The 22,068-nt window shown below is 38.8% G+C and overlaps 1 protein-coding gene across 1 annotated transcript in view; it reads right to left on the bottom strand.

Annotated features, from left to right (window-relative positions):
- The window catches only part of mcf2l2 (MCF.2 cell line derived transforming sequence-like 2), a 144,770-nt gene that overhangs the window by 12,133 nt on the left and 110,569 nt on the right, over positions 1 to 22,068 (bottom strand). The window contains exons 25-27 of the mRNA XM_069897099.1: positions 19,794 to 19,903; positions 2,672 to 2,746; positions 629 to 703 (exon numbers count right to left, since the gene is read on the bottom strand). Of these exons, the coding sequence (XP_069753200.1) occupies positions 629 to 703; positions 2,672 to 2,746; positions 19,794 to 19,903 (260 nt within the window). The remainder of the gene's footprint in view (positions 1 to 628; positions 704 to 2,671; positions 2,747 to 19,793; positions 19,904 to 22,068) is intronic.

The following is a 22,068-nucleotide window of genomic DNA, read 5'->3' as shown; positions in this document are numbered from 1 at the left end:
GTGATCTTGAGGACATGTGACTGTGTCTTGCAATTTCCTGCAATATGTCAACTCCTTTTCGGAAATTAGTTTTCGACACTGTTAGAATGAAGATTGATAAAAACGTGAGGAATGGTGGCAGCTGATTGTTCAGAAAGGAACACCACAGCCCTGAACATTCCGAATACACTCAATCATTTCAATTATTCTGCCATTCAGCTTTTCCCTTTATCAATGCTGAATATTTACAGAAAGTTGTTAAGTTGTAATGTGAGAACATTTTAAGATGATTTATCATCCAAATGCATGTTTCACTGGAGTCCACACATATAAATGATAAACCTCAGATATTCTAAGATTTTGAAAAACAGTTAAATTATTTCAGCTTGATTTTTCAAAGTGAACTTTTCTGTTGACAGTGTGATAAAGCTCAAATAAAGCAAATTTGGCAGATTAAGCCAGCCAAGTTGTGAAAAACTAAAAGAAACAATCAAATTAAACACAGTCACAAACATACAAAACATAGGAACAGTCAACTCCTTACATGGCCTTGACACAAAGTGGAAAACTTCACTTATAAAGAACATTTGCTCTGTTGTGCACGAAGCTAAATGCAGCATGCATTTTACCACATCAAATGAAGCTGTACCTTCAAACCCCAGTGGAGTTGGGTCACTCTTTATTTCATATCTTTTAGCTTTAACATCTGGGCCAGAAAGTGATCCTGTGGCAAAAGGCATGAAAGCATATTAAAAAGTCTAAAATAATCACAGCACAATTTATAGCATTTATTATTATTCTTTAAAGCAAATAAATCAGCAATATTGCATAAATAGAATGACTGAGAACTAAGAAAGATATCTGATCAAACACCCTCTACAATACATGTGAGTTGTGGTCTGGTTTATTAACAATAACAATTCTAGACCAGTACCACTGCTGCTGGAAGAAAACGTGCACCTAAGCTCCATAATTTTAAAACAACACTTAACAATTTATGATGAGATAACTTGAGAAAAGCTGAGCCTTAATGTACTGTAATTAGCTTCAGAATCCTAAAACAGGTAGCACACCTCTGGTTAGCATACTCGAGGTATCTAATTTCGGTTTTAAGAGTGTGTCTTTGGTTTCCAAATGTCTTGAGTACAGATATTTTTCAACTCGACACCATTTTTTTACATGGAGATTGTATGCAGCAAGCGTAGCTTCCACTCTCTCACTCAACTCCAACAGATCAACTGGAAGGAATCACAGAATCTCATAAGAGCTTTCATTTTAATTTTTTTGATTTCATTTTGTTTCTTTTGTTTTATTCTAATTCACCTCCTGAAACAAAACTTTCAGAGGGCCGTAAGACTATGGAAATTTCTTCCTCACAGGGTAGTGAAATTAAGCCTTTGAAGATTTTTAAACCAGATGTAGCTTGATTCTTGATAAGCAAGGAAGTGAATGGTTACAGTAAATAAACAAGAATGTAGGGTTTTCATAACAATAAGGCTTATTAAAGGGTGAAGGCTGTGGGACCAATTGGCCTGATCCTACTTCTAATTCAGATGAATGTCACTATTGGCAACAATGGGCACCTCTTTTAAATAAATAAAAGGGAAGATTAAAATCAATATTACTGACTATACCCATGAAATATTAATTTTATCAATTGTGACTTTTATAGCCATTTGAATTGGAGCAGGCTCATGGAGAATGGCCATGAATTTATCTCGGGAATAAATAAAGAATGCATGCCCATGAGTTTTAAAAAAATGAACCTCTGATAAATTGGATCTAATTTTCTATCCTTCATCAACTGGCTACCTGAGTTTTACAATTCAGCTTGAGTATACATAAATTCAATTTAATTAACAATGCAGTCAGGCCCATGCAATGGACCTTAGTTTTAATCTCATTTAAAGAATGTGACTAAACATGCTAAGTTTGTCTTTTCTTAGATAAAAGTCCTAACCCTGGGGATGAGTTAGCCGTGTCCCAGCTAAGAGTGGTCAAGTATGAACAGCAAAAACGCCATTCCTATCCTGGAACACTAAATGGCCGATTTAGCGGGATGCAAATGTAAAAGGGGCTAATAACACAATTCCCTTTTCCGCAGGCATCCCAGTTAATTAGCTGTACAGTGTCCTGAGATAGGAAGCCCTTTCTGGGATGCTAATTGCTTTTCCACTAAACACAACTCATCGCAGGGGATCAAGAGTGTTCGACCTTCAACTGGAAATAGGTGACTTTCTGCTGTCCCTTTTCCACTGGTTTTATCAGCATGCTGCCATCAGCAAACGCTAGGGATAGAGGTACAGCCGGTTAATCCCCAGCATGAAATTATGACATTTGGATGGTGTTCCTTTTCCACTGGACACTGTCCCAGTGAATTCTCAGTTAATTCCTGGGACAAGGTGCTTGTGGAAAAGTGGCTAAATATTGAGACATCTACTTCCAGCAATTAAATCAAATGGCAGAAATTGGATTTGGGGGCATTCAAATATTCTATTCAAGGGATTGTGTTACTAATTATATATTGGTTTATTAGGACAGAACAAGATGCATAAAGACATAGAGCTAATTATGGCAAAAGCAAGTATGAGTTTAGCAATGAGGTACGGTATGTTCTGGATTCTAGGAGTCATTTTAACTCTATTTAGTCAAATCCTGGGAATAGCAGAAGGTTATCATAATTATCATGTACCTTTACTTCGTGAAGCACTGACAGTGGAAGCTAAGGAAATGCGCCGAATTACTGTCGGTTCCTTAGGCTGTGATTCTGAGAACACAAAAAAAATCAATGCATGCTGAGGTTAGAAGAGGGTCTAGTTAAGAACAGCAGCAGTAATATACTGGTGAAGCAGTGGCAGACACACTATCAAACTGTAAAATCTTCCCTGGACAACAACTAGCTATCTTCTCCCAAACAGTTTTAGACTCCTGGGTTTTTTTTTCAAAACCTGTATTTTACAATATGACTATTAACCACCTCAGATCTATTTCTCACAAATAAAACAACAGCTGGTCTCTTCTTTAATATTTTGCTTGAATAAAGGAGAATTTAATTACTTACACAAAATAAATTAATAACTTTATAATTGCTAATTTCTAGCATTAGATTCTTCACATCACCTGGACGCAATATTTGGATGAAAACATTTCAAACTAAAGAAAGCAATAAATGAGCTATTAAATATAAAAGCATACTCCACGCAGAAAATACATGAGGGAACCAGAGAGAAAGCTGATTTTCCCACTGATTTCCAATGTACTCTGTTTATATTGGAAGTTGAAGTTAAAATGAAATGATTGTGCATATTTAAACTTATTAAAATTTAACTACAAGGTTAAAAAATGACATAACAAAAATTGATTTCCAAACCAAATGTTGAAGAAATCCTGGAAATAAAAAATTCATTGCTAAACTCATCCAAAATGACATGGAGAACAACGGACAAGTACATATTTTAATCAAGAATCACAATGGTAAAGAAACAAATCACGCTGGTTTCATTTAAGCCCTGTAATTTAATTATATACAGTTGCAAAAAGGACCTAGAGTCTTTGATAATGATGCTTTACCACCTGCATTTGAGCCACCAGGGCAATGGGTGACAATGGGCATCCACTATTGAAATGGCTAATAACTTGGTGCACAAACCATCACACCTGAACAGCACACATCCAGTGAGACTAACAATGGCACCAGATACTTGATGGAGTAGCCTTGAGGTAGTAAATCCACAACTTTCTGCTAAGACTATTTTGGAGAATCTCTAGAGTACTCATAATGTTCAAACCATGTTATTGCATGATATTGCCATCATGAGGTGAAAAAGACCATAACACCAATATTAAAATGAGGCCCAGGAGCATGAGGGGAATAGAAACAGTGTGGGGTGAAGAAGAGGAAAGGAGAAAGCTAACTAGTCTGTCCAGATAATAACCTGCCCAGACTTGCTCAAAGGACTAACTCAAATAACTTGAGTTATAAGCTGAATATCTTGACAGTCCTTACCTTCCCTTCTAACTGAATGTCCAGAAGACCAATATAAAAATAAAAATTCCAAATGAAATCAGACAAATATATACTGAAAATTTGTGATTCCATTCTATTTTATCAATACAGTGTCATTAATACTGTATACAAGGTCAACTCTATTTCACATAAAAAGGGGTAGCCACAGGTACCTGCATGGGTCCAAGCTATGACTGCCTTTTTTTGTTGGTTCTGTGGAGCAATCGATGCTATGTCAACACAGGCAAGGCCCCTCAAATCTTCCTCCACTTCACTGATGACTACTTTGGTGCTGCCCTCATGCACCCATGATGAGTTCATTATTTTCAAAGTTCTGAGTCTAAGCCCGAGTGAAGTAAAACTCAAAAGTCTGCAGACACCGTGGTTGAAGTAAAAAGGCAGGGGGAGGAGCGCAGTTTGAACAAAATGGTGGGAGGGGCAGGGGATGAGCTTGATGAAGGGCTCAAGCTTGAAACGTTGGTTACGATTCTTTATCTTTGCAACATGGTTTGACCAGCTGAGTTTCTCCAGCATTGTGTTTTTACTTCAACCACTTTCATGTTTTACTTCACTCAGGCTTAGACCCAGAAGTTTGGGAATGAGTTTATAGGAACTATGGTTTTGAAGGCAGAGATGTAGTCCATGAATAGTAGTCTAACATTGCTGTTCTTAGTGACCAGGTGTTGGAGGGCCAAGTACAGATCAAGGGACATGGTATCTTCCTTAGATCTGTTTGGCTGGTAGGAAAACTGAAGTGGGTCAAAGCTGGCTGTTGTTGATGTGACCTTGACAAGCCTCTGCAAGAACTTCATGATGGTGGTCAAATTAATGGTTGTCATCAACACGATTCATTGCAATGCTACTGTGGTATCAAGTGATTTTGTGTATTTTCCAACACCATTTGTAACCTGGAGATGGCCTGTACTATATAAGGTAACAGGGAGGATGTGTCCTTTACCTAATCTTGAAGCAGACTATTGTACTAATCAGGTCCTTGGTTTACATTGAAAAATGGTTGCGTAAATGAAAAGTAACACTCTTCAGTGTGCAAACCTAAAAAACTCCTTATCCAATGCAATTCAATACAGAAGCAGGCTCAGGACTGGTCAGTACTTGGAGGGGAGATAACTTAAGTGCTGTAGGTTTCTGCCTTATGGTAGACAAAAGTTAAAGAATTTCATGTATGTTACATGCTAAATGTAGTATTTCGTGACAACAATGGAATCTTTACCTTTATCTTACCAGTTTTCAATCGCAAGTTAACATTAATACTTCAAGTTAAATGCCAGAAGATCATTATCAGACAAGCAGCCGTTCCATACCACAGCATGAACTTTGAAAGTTTCGTGTAACAGTTGGAGAACCAAAGTTTGCCATGGATGAAGGCTAAAATTTTTGCTCCAAGTGAAAGTTTGCTCAAGACTTCTCACACTATTGTTTTTAAACCTAGATATTAGAGTAAATTTTTAATACAAAAAAAAGTGCATGTAAATTACCTTTAGGGTGATACACTGTACCATTAGTTGATTCAGTTGTGCATTTCTGTGAGCTATGACAATGTAGTACAGTAAAAGTTCAAAAATCTGGATGCCCCAAATCTGGATCACCCGAGAATCCTGATTTCTCAAAAACTCTCACCTGAAATCCAGACCACCCAAGAATCCTGATTTCTCAAAAACTCTCACCTGAAATCCAGACCACCCGAGAATCTGGATTTCTCGACAACTTTTGGCTTTTGTGCACATTGCAGACGTGTGTGAGCATGGCATAAGTACCATAGATGTACTGTCTGAGGATCCGGAAAATTCGAAAATCCAGACTGGCCCAATCCCCGAGTGGTCTGGATTTAGGACTTTGACTGGATTTTTTTTGTATTACTGAAATATAGTCCTGAGCTTGTGACAACTTTTAAAAAATATTTTATTTATATTTTTTAAAGCAAAACATGCAATCAACAAGACTAAAAAAATTTTCAAATACAGAAAAGAATGATGGCTATTATTTGTGAATTGGTTCAAAGAAACTATGCCAATATTTTGTTCTGTTTAACAAACCATCATTGGTTATTTTACAAAAAAAATAAGTAAAGATCTGTACTGGAATTTTAATTTGAAAATGGAAGCACAAATAAATAGAATGACTGATTATAAAAATATATTGACTGTTGTGACCAGAGTGATTTAATCTCAGATTTCAGACAAAACAAGAAGCATACTTACAAAGACATGCATTGCCAATACTGTGAACTAGCTGTTGCGGATTTGCCAGATTCATAACTCGTCTTTTTAGGCTTTTGGGTTTGAGGATCCTTACCCTCATATTTTAATACAACAACATTTTATCGTACAAAATTGCTTCTGGTAGAAATGATAGGCTTAATAGCACCCTTAACACCTTTAGTGTTCATGTTTCTGACCTGCGTCATTGGCAATTAGACAATTCCTAAAATGTTTCCCTTTAACTTCTCCTCAGTGACTTATTTTAATTTATTTTTCTTTCTAGAAACAAGCAAGGTCCCAGAGGGCTCAAGAGTAACCAATGTTTGTTCAGGAAGAGAAAAAGGAATAATCTTGAAATTATAGATCGGTGAGCCTTACATCAATCAGTGGGAGGGGAATTATTAGAGAGGATATCTATGGATCAGATTTCCACATATTTGGAATGGCGTAGTTAGGTTAGGAACAGTTAGCATGAGGCTGGTCAGGTTTTACGAATTTGAGTTTTTTGAAGAAATTGTGAAAGTCATCAAGGATAGTGGATCTTGTCTTCATTGACTTTCGAAAAGGATTTGACAAGGTCCCTTAAGGTAGGCTCATCAAAAAAGTAAGGATGCTTGGGATCCATTGTGAATTGATAGTTTGAATTCAGAATTGGCTAGCCATAGAAAGCAGATTCAGAAATGGTGCCCATAGTGGTGGAAGGGTGTTATTCTGGCCAAAGACCCAAGACCAATGGTGTTCGTTTCGTGTGTGTGTGTGTGTGTGTGTGTGTGTGTGTGTGTGTGTGTGTGTGTGTGTGTGTGTGTGTGTGTGTGTGTGTGTGTGTTCGAAGTTCAAATTTTTTGTCAGAGTACATACATGATCATGTACATTATTGTTCCTGTGGGCCAGGCAGATTTTCTATTTATTGGTAACTGAAAACTGTATTCAAGAAAGATTTTGTGTACAAAAGAGAGAAATTTTACAAAGGGATAAATGTAAGCAGACTGACTGTACAAATACAAAAATGGCTGAGGGTTAGCAACTGAACCTGGCGGTACGAGTCATTTTGCACCTTCACCTCTTTTCTGATGGCAGTAGTGTGAACAGAGCATGTCCTGGGTTGTGTGGATCCTTGAGGATTGCTGCTGCTCTTTGACTGCTCTGTGTGTGTGTGTGTGTGTGTGTGTGTGTGTGTGTGTGTGTGTGTGTGTGTGTGTGTGTGTGTGTGTGTGTGTGTGTGTGTGTGTGTGTGTGTGTGTGTTAGAAATTTTGCAGATGACTCAAGGATTGGTGGAGTAGGGAAAGAGAAAATCAGTAAAAGAAGAAATCCTAAGGAAAAAAGACCAAAAAAAAGAAAAGAAAGAGGGCTTATGGCAAATTTTGACATAATACTGTATGTAGTCATGTATCTTTATCTCTGTTATCTTTGAAAGTGTAGACGACTATTAAAGAATACAGCAGGTTATAGATCAGATCCTGACCAGGGTGCAGAAATTACTAATTAGAGTTTAATCGGTTAAGTGTTAGGTGTTGCATTTTGAGAGGATATCATAGCATTGATGTGCAGAGGGCTCAGGGAGTTGAGGTCCATAGGTCCATGAAAGTGGCCATGTGAGAAGACAGAATGGTAATAGCAATTTACAATTGATCCATTTGCTGGGCCATTAAGTGCAAAAGTAAAGCAGATATATAAAATTTTGGTATTTTGTGAGCAATTCTGGTCACGCCATTACAGAAGGGACATGGATGCATTGGAAAGGATATAGAAGAGGATTACCAGGATGCTACCAGGATTAGAGGGTATGAGATGTAAAGATTGAACAAACTTAGGTTGTTTTCACTGGAGTGTCAGAGGCTGAGGGGAGAACTGATAGAAGTTAGTTACATTATGAGAGGCATAGATAGTGTGAATCTTTTTCTCAGGGTAAAAAGGTCCTGATCCAAAACATTGACTGACCACTTCTCACCATGAATTTTGTCTCATCTGCTGAGACACCCCAGCTATTCATTGTTCACTAAAAAGACACATACGAGAGGACATGAATTTAAGATGGGGAAGGCAGGAATTAAAATGAGATGCAGGTTTTTTTTTTAACAACGAGAATGCTAGGTGCCTAGAACTGGCTGCTGGGAAAGTGGTAAAAGCAGAACTAATAATAGCATTTAAGAGGGTTCTAGATAGACTAATGAATATGCAGTGAATAGACCAATATTGACCATGTGCATGTGTAATTTGGAATCATGTTCAGCACAAACACTGTGGGGCAAAGGGCTTGTTCCTGTATTCTATATTCTTTCATGCATGGGACCCTTAAGGGGGGCAGAGGGGATGATTTGCCCAAAATTTTACACGGGGCCTGCATTGCGCCCAGGCCGCCTTGCATCTCGACTCTAGGCCCATACGTGGGCCACTGTCTCCTCTGCGAACAAGGTGCCAACGCAGGCATTGGGTGCAGGAGGCCTATCCCCGACCGCTCTTAACCCACTCTGTCTGAGGCCGAGACTCACATCCATCTCCAGGCTAGGGCCGCTTCATTGTCCAGGGAATGGCCCATTGCTGTGGGAATGATGCTGGATGATGCTACACAGACCCTCTGATATCATCACAGGAAGTTCATAGCAAGTCATTCCATCTGTCAGCAGCAGTCCTGAGCTCGGGCTGCAACCACCTGTCACATGACATATGTACACTGATGTCACAGGGCCTGAACACTGATGCTGAGCACCATTGTCCCATCAATGAGCCAGTTCCCGGAGGAGGCCATGGCCCTTGTCTAGACTCCAGGTTGGAGGTGAGATGCACGGTTTCCCAGGCGTGAAGGTGCCCAGGGCCGGGATGTGGTGGAGCGAGGCCACCATTATCGTTGATTTTTTAAAATCTTTTTGCTTTCTCTCTCTGATTTTTTTCCTTCTTGCTTTGCCCAAATTTTCCCCACTGTTTTGTCTGAATTTGGGAGGGCAGTTGCCACCCCACCCCCCCACCACCACCACACCTTTGGTTGTACGCCTATGCTTTCATGTTTTTAATCCTTCACATACTTGGGTTTGCGATTCCCAACTTTCATTGAGGTCCAATTCACTTTTTTATTCTTATGCATCGGCCACATGACCTATCAACAAGAATTTAAAAAGAGTGGCAATATTAATGTTTTTAGTGCGCACCTTCAATTGAATGGATTGAACATTTGCTCCACTGAGTTTTATTTCATTTTTTCCCTTTCGCATTATACTTCTAAAGTGAAGATGCCAACTAGATTACATAAATTACATGATATATATAATATGCGTTGCAATGTTCAACCAAGTGATAAATATCTTCTGGAGAAGAATGGTTTCAATGCCCAATTTGTCATCTGGTTGTGTAAGTGAAACTGAATTGATTTTAAATTTTTGAAACATTTTTGAATAGTTTATTCATATCTGGAGAGGATCAAAGCCACTTGCAGAGTAGAAAGATGAGAAGAGCAGCACATGATGGCTGGAATATGTACATTTCCTGGCTTTATTTTCCTGACCTTTATTGGCATATTTGATTTTGTCTTAGAGCATTTTCCTCGATCCGGACTTCTGGAAAGAGAGAGCCTGCTGGCAGTCAGTGATGATTTGCAAGAGCCTGAGGATCAATAAAGGTTTATATGAATGGAAATAGATCCACAAAGCTGAATAAGAGTGGCAAAGAGCAAGGAAATGTGACTATCAACCACTTTAATCCTTCAATCCAATGCTATTTTCATGCAGCGTGGCAGGAAAGTTTTGACCATTGGCAATGGGGAAGGGGAAATGCCTGCAATGTCAGCAAGGCTTAAGACCCCGCATTTTGCATTATTCAGCAACACTATCTCAATTCATTTGAAAAATTCTGCATATGTTCATCAACAAAAGCAAAAAAATATAGATTTCTTGAAAATTGACACAGTAGACATTGCTTTAGCAATTTCCATTAACTAGCATTGATGGTGAGAAAGTATAAAGATTAACAGTCAGTTGTTCCACTTTTCGAATTATGATTCCTCAGTAGCAATGCTCACTGTGGGAATGTTAGAAAACAACTGACAGAAGTCTAATGAAAATTGGATGATAAAATTAGGCACAAACACCTTAGACACAGAACACAAGTAAATATATTTGAAACCACACATGGAGATAATATGGAAGAAGTTATTTGCTTGGAAGGGTGGAGAGCTATGAGAAATAGGATGGACAGTGAAGTATACCAGTTGCACTTAGTTGTTTTACCTTTCTGCTGAGGTCTGCGATTGGAAAGGCCCTGCAATGTAAATCGCTTTTTAGCAAGAGATGAACGGTCAAGGTTATGACTGGAAGGAACATCAGCTAGGAAAGAGGAAGAGGAAGAGATAAGGAGGAAAACTGAAATACCCATGTCCATAATACACGTCTTTCCCCAGTTGAGTAATTCTTACACATTTCTCAAGCATTTCTTAGTCCCTTCCAGACGAATAAACCAGTAGCACAAGAACACGATAAAGGTATTTGTCAACTCTGGAAAATACAAGCCTGTGTAACTGACATCTTGTGCTTTTGTTTTACAGGTTCTCCCCAACTTGCAACCTATGCGTCTATCCGCACATATGACTGAAAATTTGTTTAAAAAAAATAAAGGAAAAAAATTTGTAAAATATTTTTAATGTTATATTTGACAAACTAAAACAGGGATACAGGGCATGGAAGAGCAAAATGTGTGTATTTATCTTGTTAGATGGCGTCCCGGAGTCCATAGGCTGGGCGCGGCGTGAGTCTTCGGTTGGCGCATGCACAGTTTGAGCATTGGAGTTTGGTTGGTGCATGTGCAAGAGTTATAGGCATGAATTCAATATTGTTGGGGCGCTTATCATTAACTCTCACGCACGCGCCAACCGAACTCTAATGCGCGAATGCACAGTGCATGTGCCAACCGAAGACTTGCATACGCGCACAGGAATCAAGATGACCACATCCAGCCTGCGGACCCAGAGATAATGACTAACAAGGTAAGTATGCAATTCCAACATACATCCATTCCGAGATACCACTTATCCTTCAATTTGAATTATGGTCGTAAGTTGGGGAGTACCTGTATTTTATCTCACTGATCAAATAAATAACAGAACATATATATAAATAGTGGCAGAGACGTGAATGAATAGAGGATTTCTTTAGGTTAGGATTATTAATGTTGGTTTCAGACTGAAGCAGCATAAAAATAGTATCAACTAAAGGAATTATTAGCACTTTATTAACAAATGTAAACCCATATTTTTCCAGTTACTTCTTCAATCTAAATTCCCATAATTATTTTGGTAAAAATGAATGTTTGATGTGTGTTTGCTATTAACACACCATAGAAAATCCAGACCTCTATTGTTTAACACAAATGTACAAGTTTTAAAATCACACACCAGCCAGCCTTACCACTCTATTCACTTTGGAACCTTGCTGGATAAGAATTAATGTTCATTGCATTTCAGTGGCTCAGGGACTCGAGAGATTATGGCAGAACTGGAATAAATTGATGCATCACTTTATATGACTGGGATCCAAATATATATTAAGCTGGGCTCGAGTGAGAATCTATTGTGAGAAAGAGGTCTACCAAACTAGGTGAACACTTCTTTGTGGAGGTAAAAGGAATTATTTAGAGAGGCGAATAACCCTCATTAACCTTAATTCACTTTTCTTTTCCCCTTTCTTAACAATCTGTTATGACCTTTGGCTGGCTTTATTGCTGTCAAAAAATTGTACCATTTCCGCTGTAGTTTTTTGCCCACTGTAGACCAGGAGCAGAGTGTCCAATCAAGAACAGAAAATCTCAAAAAGAAGAATTAGGCTTTCAAGAACATCTGAAAAGTAACAGTTTCTCCTTCCTCAAATGCAGCCTGACCCATTTCAGATTTCCAGCATCCTCAGTTCTTCCAATTTTAAACATGCAAATGAAACCTAGGATTTGAAATGCTCTGGGTCTGAAGCTGATAAACAGAGTGGTATCTCTTCTGAGCCCACTTGACTAGTCCTTCAAACCAGTATCATCCAAAAATATAACCGTACATCAGGTTGCTTTTGGTTTACATTGAAATATAAAAACTGCATCTGATTGAAGTACTGCACAAATCAAGCACATCCTTATCCAAATGGTTTTAAATCCGTGACTAACACATTATGACATAATTTTTTTCAAGACCAAAATGAATGCAAACCATTCTATTGTACCATCACTCCACTGATTAGCAGGTCAGCTGCTCTGACAGCAGATACTACAATTAGCAGGTTGCAAGGAGGCCAGTGTGCATAAAACTCTAATCTTTTTTCCACTGTCACCAGAGCTGTACACTCTATATTCACAGAGAAATAAAACACCAGCTTACTCCTAATCTAATTTTCATGAATCTGCTGATAATTTCATGTTTCAAGGGAGGTAAATTCAAAAATGTTGAATCAGTTAGTTAATGATCTGCAGCTTACCTATGATGTACTATTTCTCAAATGGTCTCCTTTTCAAAGTGTGGCAGGAGTTCTAGATTCCCAATTACATTCTGGGCCCCTGCACGTTTCCTGTCCCTCAATATTTCAGCCTCTTTAATCTTTACAAATTATAAATGACAACAACTCTCTTAAAACCATACAATTCCCCAAAGTGGAGCCATAGAGTTATCTTTCTTTGGCTTGGCTTCGCGGATGAAGATTTATGGAGGGGGTAAATGTCCACGTCAGCTGCAGGCTCGTTGGTGGCTGACAAGTCCGATGCGGGACAGGCAGACACGGTTGCAGCGGCTGCAGAGGAAAATTGGTGGGTTGGGGTTGGGTGTTGGGTTTTTCCTCCTTTGCCTTTTGTCAGTGAGGTGGGCTCTGCGGTCTTCTTCAAAGGAGGTTGCTGCCCGCCGAACTGTGAGGCGCCAAGATGCACGGTTTGAGGCGAGATCAGCCCACTGCCGGTGGTCAATGTGGCAGGCACCAAGAGATTTCTTTAGGCAGTCCTTGTACCTTTTCTTTGGTGCACCTCTGTCACAATGGCCAGTGGAGAGCTCACCATATAGCACGATCTTGGGAAGGCGATGGTCCTCCATTCTGGAGACGTGACCCACCCAGCGCAGCTGGATCTTCAGCAGCGTGGACTCGATTATACAGCATGGAAAAAGGCCCTTCAGTCCAACTTACCTATGCTGACCAAGTTGTTTACTGGATTGTCTATGCCTCTATAAAATCCCCCATCAATTCCTGATGTCTCCTCCACCTTGCCTTGTTTATTATCTTTTTATTTCACTTATAAACAACTCCCCTTCACTCTTGTTTGTAATTGTAATATTATAGTGGATCTGCAGGATGAAATTGTATGTGCAGAGATGGTGAATATTGCTGCCCAAGAATTCATCAAACAGGGTTGTGATTTTGGAAGGGTTGGGCGGGGGGAGGGGGGCTCTACAGGAATAGAAGTAGGTGTACATTCACTAATCGTATGTTAATGCAATTCATCCCAAAAATCAACACCAATTGAGGTCAGCTGAGATCTTGCCATCTATAAGGTAGCCTGTCTACTCTGCCAAAACTCCAGTGTCCTTCAGGCCTCAAAAATGCTCATTCAATAAAATGGGAGCTAGGGGCAGGGGGAGTTGGGAAGGGGCGTTGAGGGGGAGGGGGGAAGCAGTTAAACTCTCACAACTGAGGATTTGAACAATTAATGCTGATGGTCCGATGTTACCAACAAAATAAAAGGGAGAATGGACTATAAAGATTCTTGAGTTAGTTGGTCTTTGATGAAGGCTCTTTGAACAGAAATATTTGGTCTGTCATTTGCACAAATGTTGCCTGATCTGCTGATTATTTCCATAATGTTCCCATCTTTGTTTAGAGTAAAGAAGGTGAACTTCCTTGAAAGGGAACCTGATGGATATTCCCTTCCAAATATTCCACTGTTACTGAGACCAGCTTCAATTCCATATTTTTTTTTTAAATGATGATGTAAATACTTAATTCATATGCTCATTGCTTTCTTGCATTGAGTCCTTACATTCATGGAACTCGCCACTTATATTTCTCGATAATTTCTCAGTTCTGTGGTATTTCATTTGTTACCGATTCATTTTGCATTTAGATTGACGTAATTTTTCTTATTTATTTTGCAGTTAGATTCTTGCTTTATATTATTGTCAAAGATCTTGCTGATGTAGGTCAAAGGACAGAATGGGAATAAATCCAGTGCTGTAGCCAAACAAAGCTTATCTAAGACTGTAAGTATTAAATATATTGTCATCCGCATTTTCTCCTTGTAGATGTACTGGAGCATACCTAATGAACAACATAGCCACTGAATACACGCTTCCAATCAACTATAGCAAGGTCAGCATTTTCTCCTTGTAGATGTACTGGAGCATACCGAATGAACAACATAGCCACTGAATACACGCTTCCAATCAACTGTAGCAAGATCAGCATTTGAACAAAGGAAGAGGCATGATTAAAGTTAAAGATTTCCTCTAAAGCCACAATGCACAGTTGAACTCTGTATACTTCTGCACTTCAAATAGCTTTTAAACCTTTTTGGTTTAAAACCACATGATATTATTTTCAATAATATAACTGACTAATTTTTAACACACTTCGTAATTCCAAGCACATTGCTGCTACAGTGAAATAATTATATCATGTGAGTAGGTTATAAACTGCCCTTCTGTAAGAGAAAATATATTTACATGGAATACATTTTAGAGATATCAATAATACTTCTCACAACTCACTAATACGTTCAGTCTTTTCCTCTAATTAATATGAATTTCTCTCGTGTTAATATAAGTCACTCATTAACCTACTTGCACCTAAATCCAAGATATTGAGCCCACATAGTCCTACATGAAAGCACTGGTCACATAACATCTAAAAACTCAACCAATTAACAGAGAACTCGGTTGTCAAGAAGTGTGCAGCTACTATTTTAATCTTAAGTAGATAAGATGAAATCTCTAACAATCATGAGTTTAGAGACAAACAACTCTGTTCACATTCACTATTCAAAAAGAAAAAGAAGATTGCAATACTGTGGCACCAGTGGGCCTTTGAAGAGATGATTTTTAAGCTGAAATCTTCCATCTGAGCCGACAAAGGCATTAAGATGGTGAAAACCCAATGAATTTATTGACAAAATCAAAACAAACATTTTACAAGAATTTTTTGGTTGGAGTCAGCCAAATTAAGAAAAAACCTCAGATGAAGTAAGAGGCAATAGATCACGAGTGGAGGATGTGTGCTCGAAGGTGTGATCAGTGAAGACCTGCACTTACGAATAACTCTTCCAGTACAGTTACAACGTTGGTATCTGACCATCAATATGAAAAAATTGCTCAGGTATATACCATTATGCAACATCAATAGGACAAATCCAATAACCGCCCCGGCCCCCCACCCCCACTGATCAGTCTAAGTGATGGAAGCCATCTTAAACTGTATTATCAGGCAATACTTTATCATTAAAGTCTGGTTTGGATTTTGACTTCATCACAGCTAGCGTCCAAAAATGGACCAAAGAACTGAACTTCAGAAGGGAAGTGAGCATGGTGGATACCAAGAAAGTACTTGATTCAGTATGGCATTAAACTGAAGTCAAGGGGAAGTTGGAGCCATACCTTGCACAAGGGATGATGGTGGTTGTTGTCAGAGGTTACAACAGATATAGAGAGGATTCAGAATTGGAAGGAGAAGTGGCAGATGAATTTCAACCCAGAGAAGTGTAAAGTGATATCCTTTGGAAGATTGATGGTTAATGCCAGGATCCTTAACAGTATGGAAAAATAAAGTTCCAAGTCCATTGATTACTCAAGGTGGCTGTGCAAGTTGATAGGTTGGCTAAGAAGGCATTTGGTGTGCTGTTCATTATTCAAGGAATTGAGCTGTAAGATAAAACTCTGGTTAGACCACACTTGGGAGTATTGCATTCATTTCTGGTCACCTCATTCCAGGGAGGATGTTGATGCTTTAGAAAGGGTGCAATGGAGATTTACCAGCAAGCTGCCTGAATTGGAGCACATGTCTCATGTGGAAAGGTTGAGCGAGCTCAGGGTTTTCTCTTTGGAGCAATGAAGGATAAGAGATGCCTTACTAGAGATGTAGAAGATTATGAGAGGCATAGATCGGGTAGACAGTCAGTACTTTTTCCCCAGGGTGGCAATGACCAATACCAGAGGCCACCTGTTTAAGGCGAGTGGAGGAAAGTTTAGGGGCAATGTTGGAGATTTTTTCTTTTTAAAACACAGAGTGGTGGGTGCCTGGAATGCATTGCCAGGGGTGGTGGTAGATGCTGATACAAAAGGGATATTTAAAATGCTTTTAGGTAGGCACATGGATGCAAGAAAACTGGAGTGTCATGGGCTGTGAAAGAAGGAAAGGTTGATTGATGTGGAGTATGGCACAACATTGTGGGAATAAAGGCCCTCTACTGTACTGCACAGTTCTATGTTCCTAAGACATCTGTATTGCTATGTTTTTTTTTTACAAAATTATGGTTATTAAAACAGGCAGACATACTATGAGCCAAACTAAAATTCAGATGCAGAAACATTTTTATTATATTAATATCCTAGATTAAATTACAGAGAGTATGTCATTGAGTTCAGAAAATGCAGTGTATTTTAGTGAATGATAACGAACACATGAATGACAATACAAATTTTAAATTTGCAATTGTCCTGATCTTTTGTTAATTTTTTATTACCTGCTGGAGAGGTAGGTTAAGCATTCTCAGATCCAGTGAAGTCTGCTAAATTGATTTGAGTACTGTCTATTTTTTCAATTGAGCTCATCTGTAAATCTAAGCAATATCTGGCAGAATAGGGTAGATATTCATCCTCACTGTAATTTATAAGGATAAACCATCTGCTTCCTATTTGAGAACTCCCCTGATCTTCATTCTAATACATATAATAAAAATCGAAACAGTTGTGGTCTGCCTTGCCAATAACAACTATGAGAAAAGCAAAAGACTCCACATATTCTTTTTTAATTATTCCTTCCAAAGGGTTGGATAAGTCCTGAAGCTTTGTCAGTTTGAGAATGTTAAACAGTACCTACTTTTATCTCACAAAATGCATATTTGCAGAGGTGAACAGTAACAATGTTATTAAACTACACCAGTGTCTGACCAGACGAAAGTCCTCAATGAAATACAATATTTATTGTCTGTATCTCGCAACAGATACAAAGTGGATTAACATAAAAGCCACAGTGATGATGACTGGCCACACACTGTATTTTTTGCAGCCATCTGCACATAGTTCAAAGGTTTTCTGATCTGCTCCTTACAAGTACAAATTTTATCATGATGGATGGAATAAATTCTACTCATAAAAATGATGGAAGATAAATCTCTGACAGGAAACTAAATCTGGATCAAATTATTTGAGTGGATTCTCCACCATAAATTTTGGTGAATTCCTGTGACGATATTTTCCTTTGTGCATTGGAGTTCATTCATTAAACTAGGAACTGCTGTTTGTAAATTTGTCGTGTTCATACAACCATGTTGTAAATCTTGAACTTGCTGGCAGTTAAACATGTAATAGGTGGTAATTAAACTCAGAACTGCCAATACTTCCCTGCAAAATCCATCTCAGATGGTTTGTTGAATATATTTAGGTGTATGGCATAAAAGATAATGTAGTATAATACATTAAATGTTGGCTAATGACAAGATACAAAGGTTTGAATTAAGATACTATATGTGGATCAAGATTTGTAAATTGCTTAGTCCAGAATGTAGTTGAGACCAGTGAAATTAATGGTTTATAATCTGACCAGTGAAAATGGCAAATTGAAGCAAGCTTATTTAGCAATTTCAACTCTTAGCGAGTTAAAATTAGTTGTTTAAGTCATGTAATTACACAGACAGAAACGGGCCCTTTAGCCAACTACCAGAGACCCCATTTATACTAATCACCATTTTATTCTCATCACATTCCCAACTTTCCCCAGATTCTACTACTCACCTATACACTGGGAAAATTTACAGTAGGCCACCAACCCAACAATCAGTATGTCTTGGGGATGTGAGAGGAGCTGTTCATTGGGTGAACATAGGAACTCCACACAGACAACAGCAGAGGCCTGGATTGAATCCAGATACCTGAAGCTGTAAATCAGCACTTCTACTAATGTTAGGCTCTTGTAACATTCTTCAGTACAGATTTGCACTAGCATTTTTCCACTGTGAAGTGATAATATTGAGATGTCAAGGCAAATTGTTGGAAAAAACCCAAGTCAAACGTTACCCCTGAATCATCCCATGTGGTAGCTGGCTTTTCAATGCCATTTCTAACAATGGGGGAAAAGTAAACCAACTTTCATGAAAACAAAAATTATAACAAAAGACAAAACTGGTCAGCCATTTTGACTACAATTAAATGTGCAGCTGTTATTAGGTTGAAAAATTTATTCCAGTATAATCTGCTAAAATGATCTCCTGCATTTGAAGATTAAACTCACAATTATAATGATTCAAACCATTCCTTGAAGAAGGAAAGGAGGTTTTATGGCAATTTCTTAAGCACTCCCAAAATTAATAGAATTAAAATAAATAAGTTAACCAGAGGATTTACAATTCTGCTGTCTGCATTGGTATTGAATGTAGAGCAGGCCTAAAGTAATTCAGTTAAAATTTACAAAGTGTACACGTGATGTGTACATTATATACATACACACACACACACACACATATATATATATGTATATATATGTATACATATATATGTGTGTGTGTGTATATATATATATATATATATATATTTATATATATACACACACACACTCATTTCATTTCATTTCATCTTTTCTTACAAACATAGGAAGAGGCCATTTGTCCCATCATATAACCTACCCTCTCTCATTAATCTTCCCTAATCCTGCTGCCACCTGCCTGCACTGGGATTATTTACACTGAACCCATCAATTTATCTTTGGGATGGGTGGAAACTGGGAAAATCCTATGCAATCACTGAGAGCATGTGCAAACTCCACATAGACAGCAGTTGGGTGTCATGGACTAATCAAGGTTGCTGGTCCCATATGGCAGAAGTATGAACTGCAGCATCTTTATGCCATCCACACAGCTACTATTTTATGTAGTTAGCTGAAGAATTCCAGTCTAAACATGAAATGCATCCTCCATCATTTCGTCACAGCATTTCAATGTTATCACTCATTTCCCATGGGTAACTTCTAAGGGATTAGCACAGTGGTTCCAACCTTTTACTTTCCACTCACATACCATTTTAAGTAATTCCTAAGTGTTCTATGATTAGTAAGGGATTGCTTAAGGTGGTATGTGAGTGGGAAGGGAAGGTTGAGAATCACTGCTCTAGACCCAATTATTACTGAAATATTTTGCTTGAGAAAAATTGTCATTGGTCCATTTCCTTTAGAGTTATGAAACTGTGCACATAACAAATCAATTTGGAATGATTAAAACAGTGGTTTTTCAACCTTTTTCTTTCCACCCACATATCACCTTAAGCAATCCCTTATTAATCACAGAACACTTATGGCATAGGGAATACTTAAAGTGATATGTGAGTGGAAAATAAAGGTTGGGAACCACTTGATTAGCAGAATGAAACACTTGCAAAATGTATTACCTCTCTTTTGGCTGTTACTGGAGCTGGTGTTCTCTTGCTGCTTGTTTCGTTCTGAACTAGATGGATCACCTTTGTTGTCTTGGTGCTGTAAAGATGATTTCCTCATGTATCTGTGTAACAGATTTATGTAATTTACTGAAAGTTGACTATTCTAATTACAACAATTAGTTTAAGGTTGAATATTACAGTTCACTTTGTATCCTGTCGCACACTGGCCCTTTCATTCTGATATTTAGGAATCTTAAAGATACTGATGCTGAACTGATTCAGCCATTCACTAAAAGGCTACTTACGTGATGAGGAAGAGATTCTTGTAACAGCACCGATTAAACAGCACAAATAAAGAATACACTCACTCATTTCTTTCAGCTCAGCATGAAGTCGACTTTCTTTTTTAATTCACGAGACACAACACCACCCAGCTAAACTCCTCTGACCTTCTCATTGGCTCCCTGCCACACAGGTGATCCTGACACTCTTACCCTGAGCCATGCAAGGAGGAGAGTGATTGGAACTGTCTCATTATGTAACAGTATGGAGGGTAACCTATGAGCTCACTCTACCACTGTCGGACCCCAAGTCTCTATATGGTGGGTTACTGTATGTTTAACATCTGTGTGGCGATACGAGGGGGTTACTAGTTGAGAGAAACACTTGAGCAAGGGTCAGAAAGGCCAGGAGCCAGGTTGAAGGCTGACAACATTGGAGAGACAACAGATGCAACTCACTTGCATGTATGTGTGTATATATACACACACACTTGCATACTGCGGTCCACAACACAGCGATTTTTTAAATCCATCAACAAAGTAAAATATGACAAGAAATCCACTCCCAAATTAGAATTTGCCACATTTGCAATCATGAAAGTCCACTAAAAAGGTTTGTTGAGACCAAAATTCAATGTGAATGACCTTTGGATATCTTTGAATATAAGACAGCAGTTGCCTCTATTGGTCATTTCCTGACTGCCATTTGTAGAAGTCGCAAGGTGGCTGACAGGACCAGGCAGCAGCACCAAATCTCCGTTGCTTCCAACAAATATGCTGTCCGTCACCTCTACCAGATCCTCGATCACCACAATTCCAACCAGCCTGATGGAAGGAAATCGTTTGTCTGCCCAAAGCCTGGACCTGAATAGTTAGTGCTACCATTTGCTGTTCCAACTCAGTTATCTTCAATTGACATAAGGTGCTGGTGCTTCACAGGCACAGTAAGCAGTTGTTCCAGTTCCATTTGCTCTTGTTGACTAAGGGAATAAGCAAATCCTTCTATCTTCAATTCAGAAGTCATGGACATAACAAGGTTGGCGTGATCTCCCAAATGATTGAGGGTTGGCATTCAAATGACACTCACCAAATGCTCTTGAAACTGACGACTGAACCTCTGCTTCCAAAAATCACTTTTGACAGGATCTGTTTCAGTTGGCCTGTGCCACCTCTTCAGCATCTGTGATGGTTGTCTATCGCCTAAGCTGTCATCAGCTAGTAATTGGGAAATAAGAGTCTCCCTAGATAGTTGAGTATGCTGCACAGAATAGCCACCTTAAGCATATTGTATTCAGATCCACTGAGACATCCTCCACTTCACAAGCAATCTGTTCTGGAAGACGCTCCACAAATAAAAGGTACTTCATCTTCTGACATCATATTGAGGGCAGAGAAACATGCTTCAAGGATCATGAACCATGCTGGTACATTATTAATAAAAAGGGGGGGAATTCTTCAATTTTACCTCCTCAATTGCTCCTGTAAGGGGTTTCTCATCACTATCCATTTTAAATTAGAAGGTACTGTGAACTCACAAGGTCACCACTTGTAATGAATTTGATTTATCACAGCTTACAAAGAAAGAATACACTCACTCATTTCTTTCAGAACTCCATGAAGTCAACTTACTTTTTAATTCACTAGACACTAGACACAACATTGCATTATTCAACTCCCCAAACACCACCCAGCTAAACTCTTCTAACCTTTACATTGGCTTACTGCCACATGGGTGATCCTGATATTCTCTCTCTCCTCCCGATGAAGGAGCCATGACAACCTCCTCCAATCTGTTCCATTGTATTTGGTGCTGGTGATGTGGCAAGGCCAAGCATAGACTCGGTACCTATTTTGCAGAGCACTGTGCTCTGTCCGCAACGGCCATCTTGAGCTTCATCTCCATGTCATTTCAACTCCCCCTCCCACATCGACATGCTCGTCCTTTGCCTGCTCCACTGCCATGGGTGAGGCCAAATGCTCACAAAAATAGAACAATACCTCACATT

This window comes from Narcine bancroftii, chromosome 9 (assembly GCF_036971445.1).
Source record: "Narcine bancroftii isolate sNarBan1 chromosome 9, sNarBan1.hap1, whole genome shotgun sequence".
NCBI classification, from domain to species: Eukaryota; Metazoa; Chordata; class Chondrichthyes; order Torpediniformes; family Narcinidae; genus Narcine; species Narcine bancroftii.
The sequence above is the reverse complement of the archived record's forward strand: the minus strand, read 5'-3'. Positions and strand labels throughout refer to the sequence as shown.